The sequence below is a fragment of the Sciurus vulgaris genome (genome assembly GCF_902686455.1).
Source record: "Sciurus vulgaris genome assembly, chromosome: 2".
In the NCBI taxonomy this organism is placed as follows: Eukaryota; Metazoa; Chordata; class Mammalia; order Rodentia; family Sciuridae; genus Sciurus; species Sciurus vulgaris.
In genome coordinates, this window is record NC_136462.1 from 100,177,242 (window position 1) to 100,194,889 (window position 17,648).

Genomic DNA, 17,648 nt, shown 5'->3' on the forward strand with positions numbered 1-17,648 from the left:
GAAATATGTGTATATTAGCTCCCAAGTCCAAAAATGCCCACTGTTTTGTTTTGTTTGGTACTGGGGATTGAACCCAGGGGTATTTAGTCACTGATCCACATCCCCAGCCCTTTTTAAAATTTTTTTTTTATTTAGAGATAGGAGCTCACTAAGTTGCTTAGGGCTTTGTTGAGTTGCTGAGGCTGACTTTGAACTTACCATCCTCCTGCCTCAGCCTCCAAGCCACTGGGATTACAGGTGTGTGCCTGTAATCTTGTGTTCTTTTTTAATAACCTTCATTTTGGAGGTGATTATTCAGATATACCCCATACCATTAGCTCCCCAGAAATGTTGCTGAGGTGATGAAACCCTGAAATTTGATGGGGATTCTCTCCCACCCTTTGGTTTGTGTGCTCATTAATAAGGCATCTAAAGTATTTGCTGTCTCCTGTTCATCAGATTCACTTAGCATGATGTCATCAGTGTAGTGAGCCAATGAGATGCATGGACTGTCAAGATGATCAAGATCTCCGTGGGGGCTGGGGCTGGCTGGGGCTCAGTGGTAGAGCACATGCCTAGCATGTGTGGGGACCTGGGTTCAATCCTCAGCACCACATAAAAATAAAGGTAGAGTGTCCACCTACAACTAACAATTTATATATCTATCTATATATATAAAATTTATATATCTATAAAATTTATATATTTATAAAATTTATATATCTATATATATAAAATTTTATATAAATATAATTTATATATATAAAATTTATATATATAAAATTTTATATATCTATATATATATATATAAAAAAAAATCTCCATGGACTCCATTAGAAAGCAGGTGGGTCCCTGGACTCAGGCAAGGCTATGAAGTTGTGCCATTAGTCTGACCAGTAAAAGCAAACTCTTTATATTTGCCCTTACAAAATGATGTGGAGGGAATAAAATGTCCGTGGCCAACAGCTGCATGCCAGGCGTCGGCAGCTGTAGAGTTGCTCCAGCAAACAAGTGCTCGTACAAAATTGCAGCTGCTATTGGAGTCATCCTCTGATCAGGTTTAAGATAACGTTTCTGAGATCGACTTGCTGCCCACACGGCTCAAACTGGTGGGCTAACTGTGGGGGGTGTGAGAGGTGTCATCACCCTGGCTTCTTTCAAGTCTGATGGTGTCCTTCCTCTCTACAATTGCCTGCAGTCATGCCGTGGTTTTGATTTATTATCTTGGTATGAAAAAGAAGTTCCTGGGCTTCTACTCCGTCCTTCCTATCACCATGATAGTTATTACATGATTCAGAAAGACAATATGGGGGATCTCTCAGTGACAAGATATGTCAACTCCAGTCATAAGAACTGGGGGACACAAATGTGCTGGGCATACTGTGAGTTAAACTTGAGCTAGAACTCCATCGATTAGTTGAACACTCTAAGCCCCCATGTTGGCTAGTTGGGTCACAATAGCATTTTAGATTCAACAGCTGAGAGTCAGTATTCAGGAATCCCCCAGTTCTAGGTATTTCCTATCCCGTTGCAGTCATTCTTACAATGACTACAGTTTCCTTTGGGAGATTGTGGGAAGATTCATAATTTGTACTTGTAGAGATGCTTCAGAATCCTTCTTCAAGGGAAGGATTCAACAGAGGACTCCAGTCTGGGAACATATTGCATATCTGAAACCTGGATGAGAGAGAGTGATTCTTCATTGTGGCAATGCATTAAGATTTTGGCCTTCAGTTCTAGTCTTCCTATCACACAAACCAAGCAACACTTTGGTAGCCTGCACATATTATTTATTCCTTGAAACACTGGTCAATTAGCCACATCAAAAAATCTCTACAGATCAAAACATTCTGATTATTACTATACCCCAGCTGTCATTAGAAATGTATGCATCCTGGCTCTGGTATTTACACATTGCCACTTGGTCTGTTCTTCTGGGATTCTGTCATGCCTGTCTCAACAGCAGCATTTCCCATCACACCAATGGACAGCTTTGAAGAATACACATCCTCCCCTTACTAAGGTATTTCTCAGTGACCTCAAGAAGGGAGTGTCTCTTGGCTCTCTCAGTGAATGAAGCTGGAGGAGAGATGGGCTAGTGTGGAAGTTACACAGGATAAGTCAACTCTAACACTCCTACTCCCTAAGCCTTTGGATCCCCCCTCCACATAACATTGGAGGAAGTTTTGGCGTCTCGATTTCACAAAGTGTAGCCCACTGCTGAGTTTAAGTTTTAGTTAACCACTCAACAGAGAGTATCATGTCCAGCTACATGCTCTAATATAGCAAATCCAAAATACATTCCTGTAAAATTATTTATTTATATTCAAAGATTTGGCCATGCCCAAGTTGTTTGTAACCTCTTAGAGTCCACTTGCATATATACTCCCCAGGCTTCTGCCTATATGGATTAGTAAAACCTTTTCTTTTGGTGTGTGAGCTATTTATTCTTCACACTTTGTGCTTGCTTTAGTGGAGCATGAGATCCTAATGTCAGGTTCACCAGTAAAAAAGCAGGTCAGACAGCACTCAGTCATGGGAGTCTTGAGGAGAATGGAAATTGCTCAATGTGTTATTACAATGTTTTCATGCAAGACTAGTTTCCTCAGACACTGGGAGGCAAGCTGTTTCTCAAAGGCAAGGGAGGCCCAGAGTGATTAGGAAATTAGGTTTTTCAGATCATCTGAGACAGATATTCCCTTAGTCAGGTAGGCTGCTATAACAAAACACCAGTCAGAAGTCCAAGATCAAGGTGCTAGAAAAGTAATTTGATTCTGAGCACGCTTCTCTTGGATTTTCAGCAGCTGCCATCTTGCTCTATGTTCTAATGACACGTTCTTTGTGAGTGAGCATGCAGTGGGCAAGCTCTGGTCTAATAAGTATATTAATCACATCATGGTGATGTCATAAACCAATCACCTCCCAAAGACTCTGCCCCCAAATGCCATCATATGGGGTGGTTAGGGATTCAACACATAAATTTACGAGGGACAAAAACATTCTGTCCATAACATCCCCATTCCTATTTTCTTTCCCAGTCAATTCCTTAACTTTAACATGAAAGACATGGAAAGGCTGTGAATTCAATTGATTTGTATAATTCCACAATCACACAAATATTGGTTTTGATTTTCAGGTAACTCAGTCCTATAACTACAAGATATGGAACTGTGTTAGCATTGTCATGAAAGCTCATTTTTCCCCTGTGACATGAGCTGAACATTTTATTTTTGCAGTACTGGTGATTGAACCCAGGGCCTTGGGCATGCTAGGCAAATACTACTACTGTATGCCACCAGCCCTGAGCTGAACATTTAAAAGAATCGTTTTATTTTTAAGTGTTCCAGAGTACTCAGAAGTATCAATCCCACTCCATAGTCATTATGGTCATGATTACCTGCAGCAGCCACTTGACCCCTCAGACACGTGATAATCTTACTCATCATGATCTTATGCAAACCATGCATTTCCAGCATCCCATTTCCAGGAATGCAGAACTCAGTCCTGCACCAATTTGTTTTCTGAACCACCCACAGAGGTTTCCAGTGAGTAAAGGGAAAACATACCAGTTGCCTCTACAGATAGAATTGAATATATTTTTAAAAAGAGTAATTTAAGTTGTTCATTAGGTTATAAAAAATTTAGAGAACTCTTAGAGATCAGAGAGGTAGTAAATAGAGAGTAACTTCCACTCCAAGAGCTGAGAGAACATATTTGAACATGAAAGGGGCAATTATTGAAACTTAAATACTTCATGTATGAATATGTAATAACAAATCCTATCACTATGTACAACTATACTGCACCAATTTAAAAAATGTGGGAAACAACAACAACAATAACACCTAAATGCTTCCAGAAAGGGCCCCTTGAAGTGGAAAGTCATACCTGTGGAAGACCAGCTGTCCTACTAGTACTGAAGTCTCTCAGGTGGTACAATGAGGCTGATTCTCCAAATGTTGGAATACCACAAATTGGATTCAACTGCTGCAGAAAGGAACTGCCTCTGCTGGGGTGAAGTGAGGGGCCCCCTTATAGAGACCGTAAGCCAACAGGAAGCCCCCAGAAAGTTCCATGAACAAACAGGAAGGAGCGAGCCTTTCTTTGTTTTTCAAGCTTCCAGTCTTCCTTTAGCGCCCCCTAATGTGGCAGCTGGCAAAGCTGAAATACGGGTTATAGAGTAACACATAGCGAAAACAGACAAATGGGTTTGGAGAAGAGGCAAGAGCTTAATAACTGACACCCATGTCCATTAGGGGAAAAAAAAAGCAAACAAGAATATGTTGCCTTGGAAAGATGGAGGAAAAGACTCTCAAAAGCCAGGTATTGGCTAGGCACAGTGGCACACACCTGTAATCCCAGCAACGTGGGAGGCTGAGGCAGGAGGATTTTAAGTACTAAAAATGAAAACAAAAATAGTAATTAAAAAAAAAAAAAAAAAAAAAAACAGGCATTGATAAGCCAGGAAATAGCAAAACACTGAAAATTTTGTTAGGAAAGTGACATGATGGTGATTCAGGAACTAGCCCCACCCCACCCGTCTTTTGTTGCAGTGATAGGAATGAACCCCTAGCCTCATGTATCTAGCCAAGAACTCTACTGCTGCACTGCATCCCCAGCACTCTTCCTCTCTTTTGATGTCACTTTTCTTTCTCTATAACCACCCTTCAGGGTAGGTGCCTCAAAACCACCACTCCCAAACCGCACTAACAGCACTAGAAAAGAGATAATAGTAGAAGCTGTTGATGTGTACCATTAGCATATGTAGATGAGCTTCATGGAGAAGGCAGGTGTGTATGTGATAGATTTAAAACATCTGCAAATACTTTATCATTTCTCCCATCAAGAACTTAAATTCACACCCTTTGAATATTGGAACCACTGTGAGCTAATCCTAACAGGATGAAGCAGAAGAGAGGTTGTGTGTCTTTTCACACTAGGTTATACAAAGGAATGCAAAAACAAGGTAATACAGTTTTTATTTGGTGCTCTCAGGGCGCTCACCTTTGAAACACAGCAACCAAGCTGTGAGAAAGCAGGGCCAGGACAGGAATGTAATAATACAACACTCACCTTGCTCACAAATAGAAGGGATATCAAAATCTCCACACCTGGGCTGGAGTTGTGGCTCAGTGGTAGAGCACTTGCCTAGCAAGTGAGGCACTGGGTTTGATTCTCAGTACCATGTATAAGTTAAAAAATAAACATTCACCAACAACTAAAAAAAATAAAATCTCTGTATTCAAGATAAATATTGTAATGCAAAAACTTTTTTTTTTTTTTTTTTTGAGTGCTGGGGATAGAACCCCAGGGCTTTGTGCATGTTAAGCTAAACACACTTTACCACTGAGTGACACACCCCACCCCCTGGCTCCTGAGAAACAGTATTTTTAAAAAATCAAAATTCATGCCTAAAAACTTCACAATAAACACAACTTTTTAAAAAGAATCCAGCTGGGGATAGTGGTGCACACTTGTATGGCCACTAGGAGGCTGAGGCAGGAGGACTGCAAGTTCAAGGCCAGTCTCAGTCACTTAAGGAGACCCTTAGTAACTTGGCCATACCCTGTTTCACAACCACAAGAATGGGAAGTTACACTCCACATATGTATAAGATGTCAAAATATGCTCTACTGTCAGGTATGTCTTAAAAAAAAAAAAAAAAAGGCTCTGTTTCAAAATAAAAAAATAAAAAGAACTGGGGATGTAACTCAGTAGTAAAGTGTCCCTATGTTCAATTGTCAATACCAAAATAAATGAATAAGTAAATTAATGTAATTAACTTTAAAAAGGGTCTGAGGATATAGCTCAGTGATAAAGCACTTGCACAGTATGAGTGAGGCTCTGGATTTCAACCCCAGCACTGTTAAAACAAATAAAAACAACAACAAAAACTCCAGAATTCGACCTGCCCTTGTGTGACTCTCCTAATTAGCCTCACTCTAATTGTTAGAACTCATCTTTACTTAAAATTTTAACACTTTGTTCATCATGTATTTTGCATTAATTTTGATTTTTAAACTATTGCACTGCAACATCATTTAATGTGATTATTGTAGGGGACTGACTACTATTCATCATGACTAGTATTCACAGCCCCTAAAATTCATGTCTACCCAGACCTCAGAATGTGACTTTATTTGAAAATAGAGTTTTTGTAGATGTAACTAGTTAAGATGAGGTCACACTGGATTAAAGATGGCCCTAAATCCAGTGATTGGTACTCTTATAAAAAGAGGGAGATCTTGAGACTCACAGAACAAATACACAAGAAAGAAGGCCATGTGAAGAGGCAAAGGAGAATCCTTCCTGAAAGAGAGCATGGCCCTGCAAACATCTTGATTTCAAACTTCCTGTCTCCAAAACTGTGAGAGAATAAATTTCTGTTGTTTTAAGCCACCCAAGTGTACTTTATAAGGGGAGTCTAAGGAAACAAAAATGATTCTTGAGGTTATTTTCATATTCCTTTAAACTCTGCATCTGAGAAGAGGCCTCACTCTATCTCACTAGTCTTGTTCCTGGCCAGCAGACCTCTTCGTGGCAATGAGAGGAAGTGGAATACAGCAGCAGGAATTCACTAAAACCCAATTCAGTGGAAGTAAAAAAGCTTGCTTTAGGAAAAGTAGATTTCTTAATCACTATCACTTGTGTTTAATTTTTTTATTACAATTAAAATTACACAAATGCAAATCAATTCATTTCAATCAAAATAACTCATGTTTACATCATATTTATAAAACAAACTATACAATAAAATATATAAAAGTCTTCACATTCTGTACTTTAATCATCATCTTCTTCTTCTTCATCACTGATCACATACTTCTTATGCTTTTTATTTGCTTTATCATCATCTTCTGCTTTTCTCTTTCCAGAAGGTTCACCCTCCTAAACAGATAAAATTTTTAAAAATCTAAAATTCAATAGAGAACATTTCTAGGAAGGTTCATCAAAAGTAGCTCTGAACTGAATGACCCTCTGATAACTCAAAGTAACTTTCTATTTGTTTTCCTGGTGCTGGGGATTGAACCCAGAGGCACTTTAAACTGAGCCCTTTTTAAAAAAATTTTTAAACAGCAACTCACAGTTGCTGAGACTGGTCTTGAACTTGCACACCCTCCTGAATAGCTGTGATCGCAGGTATGTGCTACCACACCTGGCTCAAAATAACATAGTAAAAACATTCAGCAGATGAATAAAACCACGAGGTGGTTTAGGTGATAGCCAGTTTTCAATTCTATTGGAGGCATTCTAAAATGACAACTCTGGAGCCAGGGATATAGCTCAGTTGATAGAGTGCTTGCCTCGCAAGCCCAGGGCCCTGGGTTGGATCCCCTGCACCGCAAAAAATAAATAATAAAGTGACAACTCTGCAGGACTCATTACAAACTAACATGCAATCCAACTTCATGCCCCTGTAGATTGTATAGGAGAGTTATGCAACCATGAGTTTATGTCTTACAGGAAAACCAGTACACAACAGGCTCTGTCCTGGGAAGGGTCAGAGCTCTCCCAAGAAAGTTTTGCCTTTATAACCACTTCTTGTCCTGGAATATATTCACCATGATCAGGTAAATCAGTCAAATTTTTTTCTCCACTTCTTCTGCATTTAACTTTTTTTCATTATCTAAAACATTTTTTAAACGCTTAATTTTTTAAATAATAATGTCCTGGTTTGGATGCATTAAAAATATCATAAAGGGAGCTGGGGAGATAGCTCAGCTGGTAGAGTGCTTGCCTCGTAAGCACAAGGCCTTGAGTTCAATCCCCAGGACAAAAAAAAAAAAAAAAAAAAAAAAAAATCATAAAGGTTTTTAAGAAAATATTTTAAGATGTCAAAATAAATTCTACCATCACGTACAACTAAAAAGAAAAAAATAAAAATTTTTAAAATTATTTGAAGAAATTAAACATCTTCTATATATAGGTTTCCTCTGTTTGAAATAATTCTGTACAACATCCTAATAGAAACAATTCAGGGAAATATCTATGAAACAATTTTGACAGACAGAATTTGAACATATCATCATTTAAACAATATCAAATACTCACTAGAAGGAGTTGACACTAACATGACTCTCCTCCTCACCAAAATTTAAATGGATGAACAAATGGTTTGAAGGTTAAGGTTAGGGGAGGCCTGATACCTTCCTGTGACCCACAGAGGGCTTCTACATGAAGAATGCAATCTGGTGCACCCACTTTTTTCCTGATGGTCTCAGCAGCTGGCCTTCTGAGGGACGAGATAGCATCTCACACTTGTTTCCTGCCTTGTTGTCACAAATGCATTCCCACAGACCTGAAGTGCCACAGGAGGACTCAAAGAGAAAGTTCTGAGCCCGTAGTAAGGAATGTACTTTCATCCCAGTGGGCAGCGGTACAGTGACCCCCAACAGCTATACTCCCTTCCTTTCTCTCTTCCACTGTCACCCATGATTAGAACTTGAACTGGAAGAATATGAAGAGGTAGTGGCAGAGGTTGGGAGGTCCAGGCAGAAATAAAGTCTTTGTTTTTAGAAGAGGAAGAAAAGAAGACCCAACAGAGTATTTGGGTGGTGAAAGTGGAGGCATTTTTAAGTCAGACAGTTCAAGGTCTGCAACTGCCCAGCCCAAAATGCAGCTGACGGGTGTTCCCCCCACCCTAATTTGTTTTTTTTTTATTGGGTAGTTGTAGATGGATAACGTCTTTATTTTATATGTTTATTTTTATGCAGTGCTAAGGATTAAACCCAGTGCCTCACACATGCTAGATTAAGTGCTCTGCCACTGAGCTACAGCCCCAGCCTGTGATGGGTCTTTTTTTTTTTAAGAAAAGAAAAATCTCATTTCTGAGAAAACTAGAAATAAACAGAGTTCCATGGTACTTCTCAATTTTCATTTACAGTTTCAGCTTGCCAAGCAATAAATAGCATTTGCTTAGATGAGGACTTCCATTTGCTAACAGTTCAACACACTGCAAATGTATCATTAAGGTGTTACCTCATCTAATTTAAAACAAATATGGTGCAGATTAATGTAACAAAATTTCTACTAGTTATCTTCCACAGTGTGGCACTTCCAGGAAGAGTTGTCTCACTGAATTTTAGTGAACTGTGTACACAGCTGTGCTCCTGGGTACAAAGCAACCCACAGAACTGAGTAAATGGGAGCTTACCTCATCACTGGTGAGTTTCTTTGCTTTGAGTAATCTTTGAGCCTTATCTTCTTCTGATCCCTCATCACTGTCTGAGGAATAGATTCTGGCTCGTTCCTCTGAAAACAAAGGAAATAGAGTGAGTGACTTTCAAAGACAGTGATCTATTCAATCTTGGTTTTTCCTTCTGATAAATATCTTCAGTTCCTCCTATACATTTTCCCCAGAGGAAATAAATAATTTTAAACTTCTGATTTAAAGCTTTAAATAGTTGAAATGAAGTAGACTTAACCCTCTCCAAATATAATCCTCCCCGCTTCTACCCACTCCTTGCCTAGCTGAGAACTGCCCAACACTGAGCACTACTTAACTTGTCTGCTGGGTTTTAATCTCTGAGGGACTGAATTTTAAACATTCCTATCCCTAAATATATCTCTAACATTTAGTTGTTTCTATTTTTGTGTGACATAATTTTACAATTAATCTTTTTCTGTAGGAAATTAGCATTGGCAAAAAAAGGAAAGGTCTCTGTACTATTGTCCCCAGATATATAATAGGTAGATAAAGCATAGCAGGTCACTAGACAAAAGCAGTCACTGAAAAGTGACAAACAGTGAGTTTTGTAGGATAGCCAGAGAAAGAGGAAATCTGGGTGTTTTTATAATTTTTTCACTCAAGAGGAAAAACCACCTAGGGTACACCTGTGATTCCCAAGGCATGTCAAAGGGAATCAGGACAGCATTAGGACCTCCTTTTATAGACAAGATACATATCAGAGAAGGGCAGTCATTTGCTCAAGGCTGATGAGATGAAAACAACAAATGGTAGCTTTAGGTAACACTTATTTAGCAAGTAGTATGTGCCAGGCTCTGTGCAAAGTATTGTAAATATCCTACATCATTCAATCCTCAAAACACCCTCATGCTGCAAGCACTATTATTAACAGGTTAGTTTTTTTTCCAAATGAGGCAACAGAAATTAAGAGAGGTAAAAGGACCTTCCAAAAATGCATCAATAAAAAGTGACTTTATGACTTCCGCTGGCAAATGGATGAATCTGGAGACTATCATGCTAAGTGAAATAAGCCAATCTCAAAAAAACCCCAAAGGTCAAATGTTTTCTTTGATATGTGGATACTAATGCACAACAAGGTGAGTGGGGAATAGAAGTTCAGGGGATTAGACAAAGGGGAATGAAGGGGAGGGAAGGAGGATGGGAATAAAAAAGACAGAGACTGAATTGGACATAACTTCCCTATGTTCATATATAAATACACAACCAGTGAAACTCCACATCATGTACAACCACAAGAAGGAAAGTTATATTCCATGTATGTATAATATGTCAAAATACACTCTATTGTCACATATTTCTTTAAAAAAAAAAAAAAAATTAAAAAAGAAAGAAAGAAAGGTAGCAGAGTTGAGAGCCGAAGAAGCAGGGTCAGGATTTCAGCCCAAGTCTTGAGTTTGCTTTATAGCATCTCATCTTGCCACCAGTTATGGGGGAACCTCTGGGTAAGACCCAAGGTTTGTTGTTGTTTTGTTGTTGTTGTTGTTTTTTACTATGAGGTCTTTCATTATTTACTAAATGAGGTTCACATCTTAAGACTCATCTCAAATGAATAAAAATAATCAGTTTAAATTATTTATAGACTCTACATCATGCCAATATGACACATAGACACAATGATTTCCTTTTCTAAAAGTCAAAATAGCTTTGCTTAGGTTACATATCAGCAAGTCACTGTATAATACTAAAGACACACTATTCAGGAAAAGCTTCATGAGACCAATTCTCATTATATCCCCCATGTAAGCCTGGTGATACAATGACCCTATCGCATTCATTCCACTGATCATAGTAAGTAATTCTCTTCCTCCAAAACTATAATTTTATTTTCAATGACATGTTAGATAAGTGAAGAAAGACCAAGTTAGGAGTCACAGTCCTTGAAAAGTACTTAGATTGCAAATATTTTATGTATCCTATTAAGTCTGTGGCAAGACTGATCACATGTTGTGTTAGCTGGGAAGCTTAATGGGGATGATTCCCTGGAAAGAGACCTTATCATTCATATCAGTGCTTTGAAATATTTGCCAGCTCTTATTTCTCTTTGCACTCTATACTTCTGTATTATTGCTCTTCTCTCACAGAATAGACACCTCTATAAAAAATGTTCTTCACATTCAGTCTCTTCTATGAATTTACACTAGAATTATATTTCTAAAATACATATTTTATGCTATTATCTTTAATACTGTTCATTATTCCCACAGCCTGAAGACCAAAGCCTAAATATGACATCCTACAAACCCTACTGAAAAGTAGCCCTTTCTGAACATAGCATGCCATTCCATGTCTATGTCTTTAGTTTTGCGTCTTTGTTCTCATTTTACTTTCCAAGAAGGTTTTAGAAGTCAGCTGGCCTTGGTTTAAGAACTGGTCACTTACCAAACTATGTGTCTTTGGTCAAGTTCCTCGACCTCTCAAAGTCTCAGTTTCCTCAATAAGAACAAGGACAATCAATTTTGGAAATGGATCAGGCTGGGGATGTGGATCAGTGGTAGAGCACTTGCCTTAGCATGCATAAGGCCCCAAGTTCAGTTCCCAGTGTCACACACACACAAATAGCACCCAGTGTTTAGAGATCAAATAGGACAGCAAGTACTGAGAATTTGCCTGAGTTTCAGTATGTACTGAAAAAACATTACCCATTATGAATTATTAACACTTGTGAAAGGAAGGAATCTGCAAAGTATAACTCATGAAAAAAAAAATCAAGCTTTTTTTGATTCCCATTTTTTTTTTCATGATTTTCTTGATTCCCAATTAGTAATAAAACAAAGACAAGAAAAGTTCTAATATAACCAGCAAATCTTCAATCTGGAAAGCAGAAGTTCAAAGGGTAAAACTGAAAATGGGACCAACATCAACTTCTATCTACCCTTCCAGGCTCACCTGAAAGAATTCTGTAATGATTAGACCAGAAAGCTTAAAAAGGGACCACATGCTCATAACACTGATTCTTTAAAAATAAAATGTTCAGGGGCCAAAGGTATTGCTCAGTAGTAGAGTATGTGCTGGGTTTAATCTCTAATCTCTGAAGAAAAAAATGTCCAGTGACTGGGCATTCAGATCACATACAATTCAAAGATGAAGTTCAGAACCTTGGCATGATGAAATCTGCACCAGACTCACCTCGAATGCCCCCTTTGTATCGGTTTTTAATGGCAGCCAAACTGATGGACTCCTCGCCTTCCTCTTCCTCATCATATCGATCAGGCTCAAGGTAACTAGCACTCAGTCCCCGCTGGTGCTGCTTCTCTCTCATTCGGCGCTGCTGAGACTCCCTACGAATGGAAGCCCTCAAACGTTCTTCTTCTTTCTGTAAAGAAGCCAATAAACTATTTGCTGTGGTTTGAAGGTGTCCCCCAGATTTCATGTGTTAATTCCCAAAGTCATACGTTAATGTTTTTTTTGAGAGGTAAGATCTGGGGGAAGTGACTGGGTCAGGAAAATTGTGAGCTCAAGAAAGGATTAATCCATGGGTTAACTCATGCATTAATAGATTAATGGATTATCATGGGAGTGGCTTTGTTATAAAAAGCAGCTGCTGGGCTGGGGAGATGGCTCAGTTGGTAGAGTGCTTGCCTCTCAAGCACAAAGCCCTGGGTTCAATCCCCAGCACTGCAAAAAACAAAACAACAACAAAAAAGCAGCTGCTTCTGGCTGTCTCACCAAATGGTGCCCTTCACTGTTATAAGGCAGCAAGAAGGCCCTCACTAAATGCTGGTGCTATGCTCTTGGACTTTCTAGGCACAAGGACTGTGAGCTAAATAAACATCTATTCTTTAAAAATACCCAGTCTATAATATTCATTTATAGCAACAGAAAACAAACCAAGACACTATTCAGCTTTAAAAAAACAATTTTCATGCCCACTGGAACCCACTTTTACTGTAAAGAATCTGTAAATGCCTAGCAGGATAATATGTCTTCTGAGTACAGTTCTCCACTCACCTGTTACCACACACACAAAGGTAAAGAGACAGGAGCGATCCCTCACACTAACCAGTTCAGTCAGAACTGGAGAACTGGCACAAGAGTCTCAGGAACTACACTGTCCTCTCTGTTGCCACTCACAGCCCAAGGAGAGGCAACCAGCCTGAGAAACCCGTTCCATGCCTGGGACACCTGAATTGACTTCCTAGGGCAGTGGAGGCTATCTCTATCATTCTTGAGCTGCAGACACCTGACCTGCACAGGCTCCATCAAACTCCCAAGGTTCCCAGATATTTCTGTCACAACCCTCAACCCAGAGAGAGCTTTCTACAAATCCTGACAACAGGATGGGGAGGTCCCACTGGTGGGAGGTCCCCAAGCCACAAGGCAGAGCCTTCATTTCCTCAGCTGCCTGGCATTCCACACCTTGAAGTTCACATAGGAAATGAGGATGAAAGGAGGTTTGGGGATATTCTGGCATTTCTTTGTAGGTCCTCCTCATTCAATTGTTCCATATTATCATATTTAACTCCTACTCTGTTGCTAGAAATTCTATGCAATAGAGTATTTAAACCATTTTGTTTCATTGTCCCAGATGTGGGAAACCTATAAAAATTTAAAAACATACTCATAATCATTATAATATTAATATAATAATATATAAGCTCTATAATATAATTTATAAGCTCAGATTATGATTCCTAAACTATTTCAATGTGTTCATTTCATTGAAATATTCATAGAATTGAAAACTTGGACTTATGGGTTATACTGAGGTCAGAGTTAAAGTACAAAGACTAAGAACAAACTAGCTGACTCCTTGTCTACATTTCCACAGTAGTTGAGGGTGTGGAAGAGGGCTTGGAGGGAGTTTCAGAGTGGTTCACAGGGCTCTTCAAAATGCTCAGAATGGAATCCTTAGGTTCCTCGAGCTCCACTTGTCTGCACAAAAAAGGTGGGGAAATGGAGCAAGAAGCTCCTTATAAACCTTTAGGCCAGGCACAGCTCCTGAGTCTGGGTTAGTTAACCTGCCTCCATGAACAGACTGGAGGGAAAAGCAGGGACAAGGGCCAAACCTTCCTTAGAGCGTGACAATGAGATTAGTGAGAAGTCCTGAGGCAACTGGACACTTGGCCATAAGATGTCCTATTTCACTAAGGAATATAATCAATAACATGAGGCAAGCAGGACAATGACCAAGATTCAGTGAGGATTAGAGAAGATGGAGAGGAGAGACCATGAGAATGGACCACTGCATTCAACTTCTCAAAGCAAGCACGTCACCAAAAAATATTGGTGTCAATACAAGCATACACTCTATCACTCAGGAACAATGCACCAGAATTGAATCTGTGCCATATTAACAGTTGTGTCAAATCTGAAAATGTATCGGTAAAATACTATCAACTGACCTTGTTAAAACAAACAAACAAACAAACAAACAAAACTGTACTGGGGATGCAGTTCAATGGTTGAGTGCTTTTCTAGCAGAGCAGAGTGCCCTGGGTTCAATTCCTAGCACCAAAAAACAAAAACAAAATATACAACCTATTCTTACGCTGCTAGATTCTACATTTGGCATTCTCTCATTCAAACTCCTGGTCTATTCTCTATTTCACACTAAGTCTCCAGCATTTCCACAATTTCTTTCTCCATTGATTTTTTAAAAAATATTTTTTAGATGTTGATAGATCTATATTTCTATTCATTCATTTATATGTGGTGCTGAGAATTGAACCCAGTGCCTCACACATACTAGGCAAGCGCTCTACCACTGAGACACAACTCCAGTCCCCCTCATTTACTTTTGACAACGGATTCTAAACCAGATGTAGATGATCTAATGATCTTCAAAATTATATGTGAAAGTCAGATATTTCAATCAACGGTTTTGTGGCTGAACTCTCAGGTCATTGTGGGAAAGAATCTAATCTCTTGTGTCTATTTTACCACTACTGTCACATCACTCACTGTTATAATGCTTGGGAAATTAATCAAGCTCCCTATTCATGTCAATTGGAAGGGGAAAGGATGGGCCAATTAGATGATGAACAGACATTTTGGGAAGTACTGTTCTTAACATACCAAAAAAGTCCAAGAAGAAGCCTACCAAACATACCTTAATCATTTCTGTGCGTTGGCATTCAGGATCACGACCAGCCATTGGTAAAATTCTAATCTTTTGTGTCTTTGAACATCTATCTGCAAGTGACAGTGTCATCTTTCTATGTGTGGCACTGTCCGTAGAGTGAGGTCTATCAGAAAATGAACAAAAAATGTCTCATTATTTACTAAATATACTTGTGAGCCAGTCATACCCATATCACAAAATCAAGAAGCCAATGACCATTTCCTAATCACCAGAAAAATAAGCAGGGACACCAGACTAAGTATATTAGGTTAGGAATTGTGAACTTTCTTTATTCTATAGTTCACTGAGACATTTTTCTCTCATGAGTACAGTGAAAAACAGAAGGCTAGGGAATAAAAAAGGATTTGTATAGCATGATTACCTTCCAGAAGCACTAAATGGATAGGCTTAGGCAATGCCAATTAGGTAATATGTGCCAGGCACTATGCTTCATGTTTCATACAATATTTAATTGCTCTAGCTCTCCTATGACAAAATTGTTACATTTTATAGTTTATAGATTAGGGCACAAAAATTGTGTAAGTTTACAAAGTGGAAAGGGAATTCAAATACAGGTCTACCTGCTTCCAAAGCCTATCCTTTATTAACAATTCTCAAATAGCTAAATCATAACCAACATCATTGTGTCCCCTCTAAAGATGAGCATTATCCAAGGAGGATAGTCTGCTTATAATTAAGAAAAGACAAACATAAACATTTCAGTCTAGGGAAGGATGGTGCCCTCACCAGTTGAACTGTATATTCCAGTCTGCTTGGGGACACTTTCTACAGTGGCATTGGAGGTAGCAACATAGGGCAATGGGAGGACCCCAGTCCCCATATACACCAACTCAATGCCTTTCTGATTACATACACACCAACTACCTCTAATTATCAATTGGCCCACCAGATCAATTTTACTGAAAAGGACACATGGACTATAAAGAAAAGCATGTTACACCTTTTGGCAGTTACAATAATCACAGGAATTAATAAATTTAATTTCTGATTTATAAAGTAGTCTCTTGTAGATCTGGTTAACATGACCTAGTTCCCTAAATGTACTTGACAAAATAGGTTTTGGGCCTTTAGAACCAAAAATCAGCTCTTGGTCCTTGGTGAATTATACTGTAGGGTAACATTAACCAAAAATCAGGCATTATAGAAACATCTATATTTTGCTGCTTTTTACCATTAACAAATAGTACATTGATAAGAATAGTTACCTGAAGGTGAGTTTTGTTTTAAAGACGGCTTGCCCCTGCAGACCAGTACCTTGTCTTATAAAGAGATGATTGTGGTCACCCTGCAGTGGGGCTTTGTACACATCAAACACTTCATTACCTAAATGCAGGGACATGCTGAAGAGAAGAAACACTTCACATGTTAAATCACAAAGCTTTCACGCTACATGTCACTAAAAATGTGATTCAGCTGTTGCTTTCTCTCTTTACATAATTCACAAGGAATGAAGAGAATAATGAAGTTATGATAAGAAAAAATGACTGGCTACATAGGAGTAACACCTGCTGTGGTATTTGCCCAGCCTCTACTGTGTTCCTAGCAAAAGACAATGGGGCCGAGGGGGGTAGTCTAACTTTTCCAAAGAAGATGATTACATTTTGGCACACTCTTAATGTCTTCCACCAGTCTGTATGACCTCTAACTACCTATTTATTTCTCTCAGGTTTTCTATGTGTCACAGGAAATAACTAATTTAATAAGAGGCAGCCCTGCGTCGAGCATGGTGGTACATGCCTACAGACCCAGTTATTCAGAAGGCTGAGGTCACAGAATGGCTTGAGTAGTTCAGAGGTTTGAGGCCAGTCTAGGCAACAGTGAGACCCCATCTCTTAAAAAAAAAAAAAAAAAAAAAAGCCCCCAATAAGATCCTATTCAATAACTTGCTCCTTCTTAGCCCTTTCTGGGGATTTCAATACTCTTGAGACATGTTGTGCTCACCTCCCATCTGACCACTTGACTATCCGAGCATTGCTTTCTTTAATTTCATTTCCTTCTTCATCTCGGCGTATCCTCCATCTTATGGTATTTTCTACCTGTTTTAAAATACAAATAACTTAGAAAACTGTGGGTTAACTGCCTTTATGGTGTCTTCCTCCTCAAAAGACACAAGATGATTGGGCTGGGGTTGTGGCTCAGTGGTAGAGCACTCGCCTAGTACTCATGAGGCCCTGGGTTCAATCCTCAGCACCTCATAAAAATAAAACTTATTGTGTCTATCTACAAATAAAAAAATATATATTAAAAAAAAAAGACACATGATCATAAAAGAAGCATACATAGGTAGTGACAAAGAAATAGATAATATTGAGATCCTCTTACTCTAAATCACCTAGAGTGGGTACATAAAAAAACAGGGAAAAAAAATAAGCTTATGTG

The 17,648-nt window shown here is 38.8% G+C and overlaps 1 protein-coding gene across 2 annotated transcripts in view; it reads right to left on the minus strand.

Moving 5' to 3' along the window:
* Nucleotides 1-6,624: 6,624 nt before the first annotated feature.
* Nucleotides 6,625-17,648, minus strand: part of LEO1 (LEO1 homolog, Paf1/RNA polymerase II complex component) — a 29,521-nt gene continuing 18,497 nt past the window's right edge. Inside the window, exons 7-12 of one of the 2 annotated variants that reach the window (XM_079129938.1) lie at nucleotides 17,211-17,305; nucleotides 16,475-16,609; nucleotides 15,237-15,372; nucleotides 12,314-12,500; nucleotides 9,134-9,231; nucleotides 6,625-6,863 (exon numbers count right to left, since the gene is read on the minus strand). In XM_079129938.1, coding sequence (XP_078986064.1) covers nucleotides 6,795-6,863; nucleotides 9,134-9,231; nucleotides 12,314-12,500; nucleotides 15,237-15,372; nucleotides 16,475-16,609; nucleotides 17,211-17,305 — 720 coding nt within the window. In that variant the 3' untranslated portion in view covers nucleotides 6,625-6,794. Of the gene's footprint in view, nucleotides 6,868-9,133; nucleotides 9,232-12,313; nucleotides 12,501-15,236; nucleotides 15,373-16,474; nucleotides 16,610-17,210; nucleotides 17,306-17,648 lie in introns of both variants that reach the window. The other variant, XM_079129937.1, reaches the window with a different exon arrangement.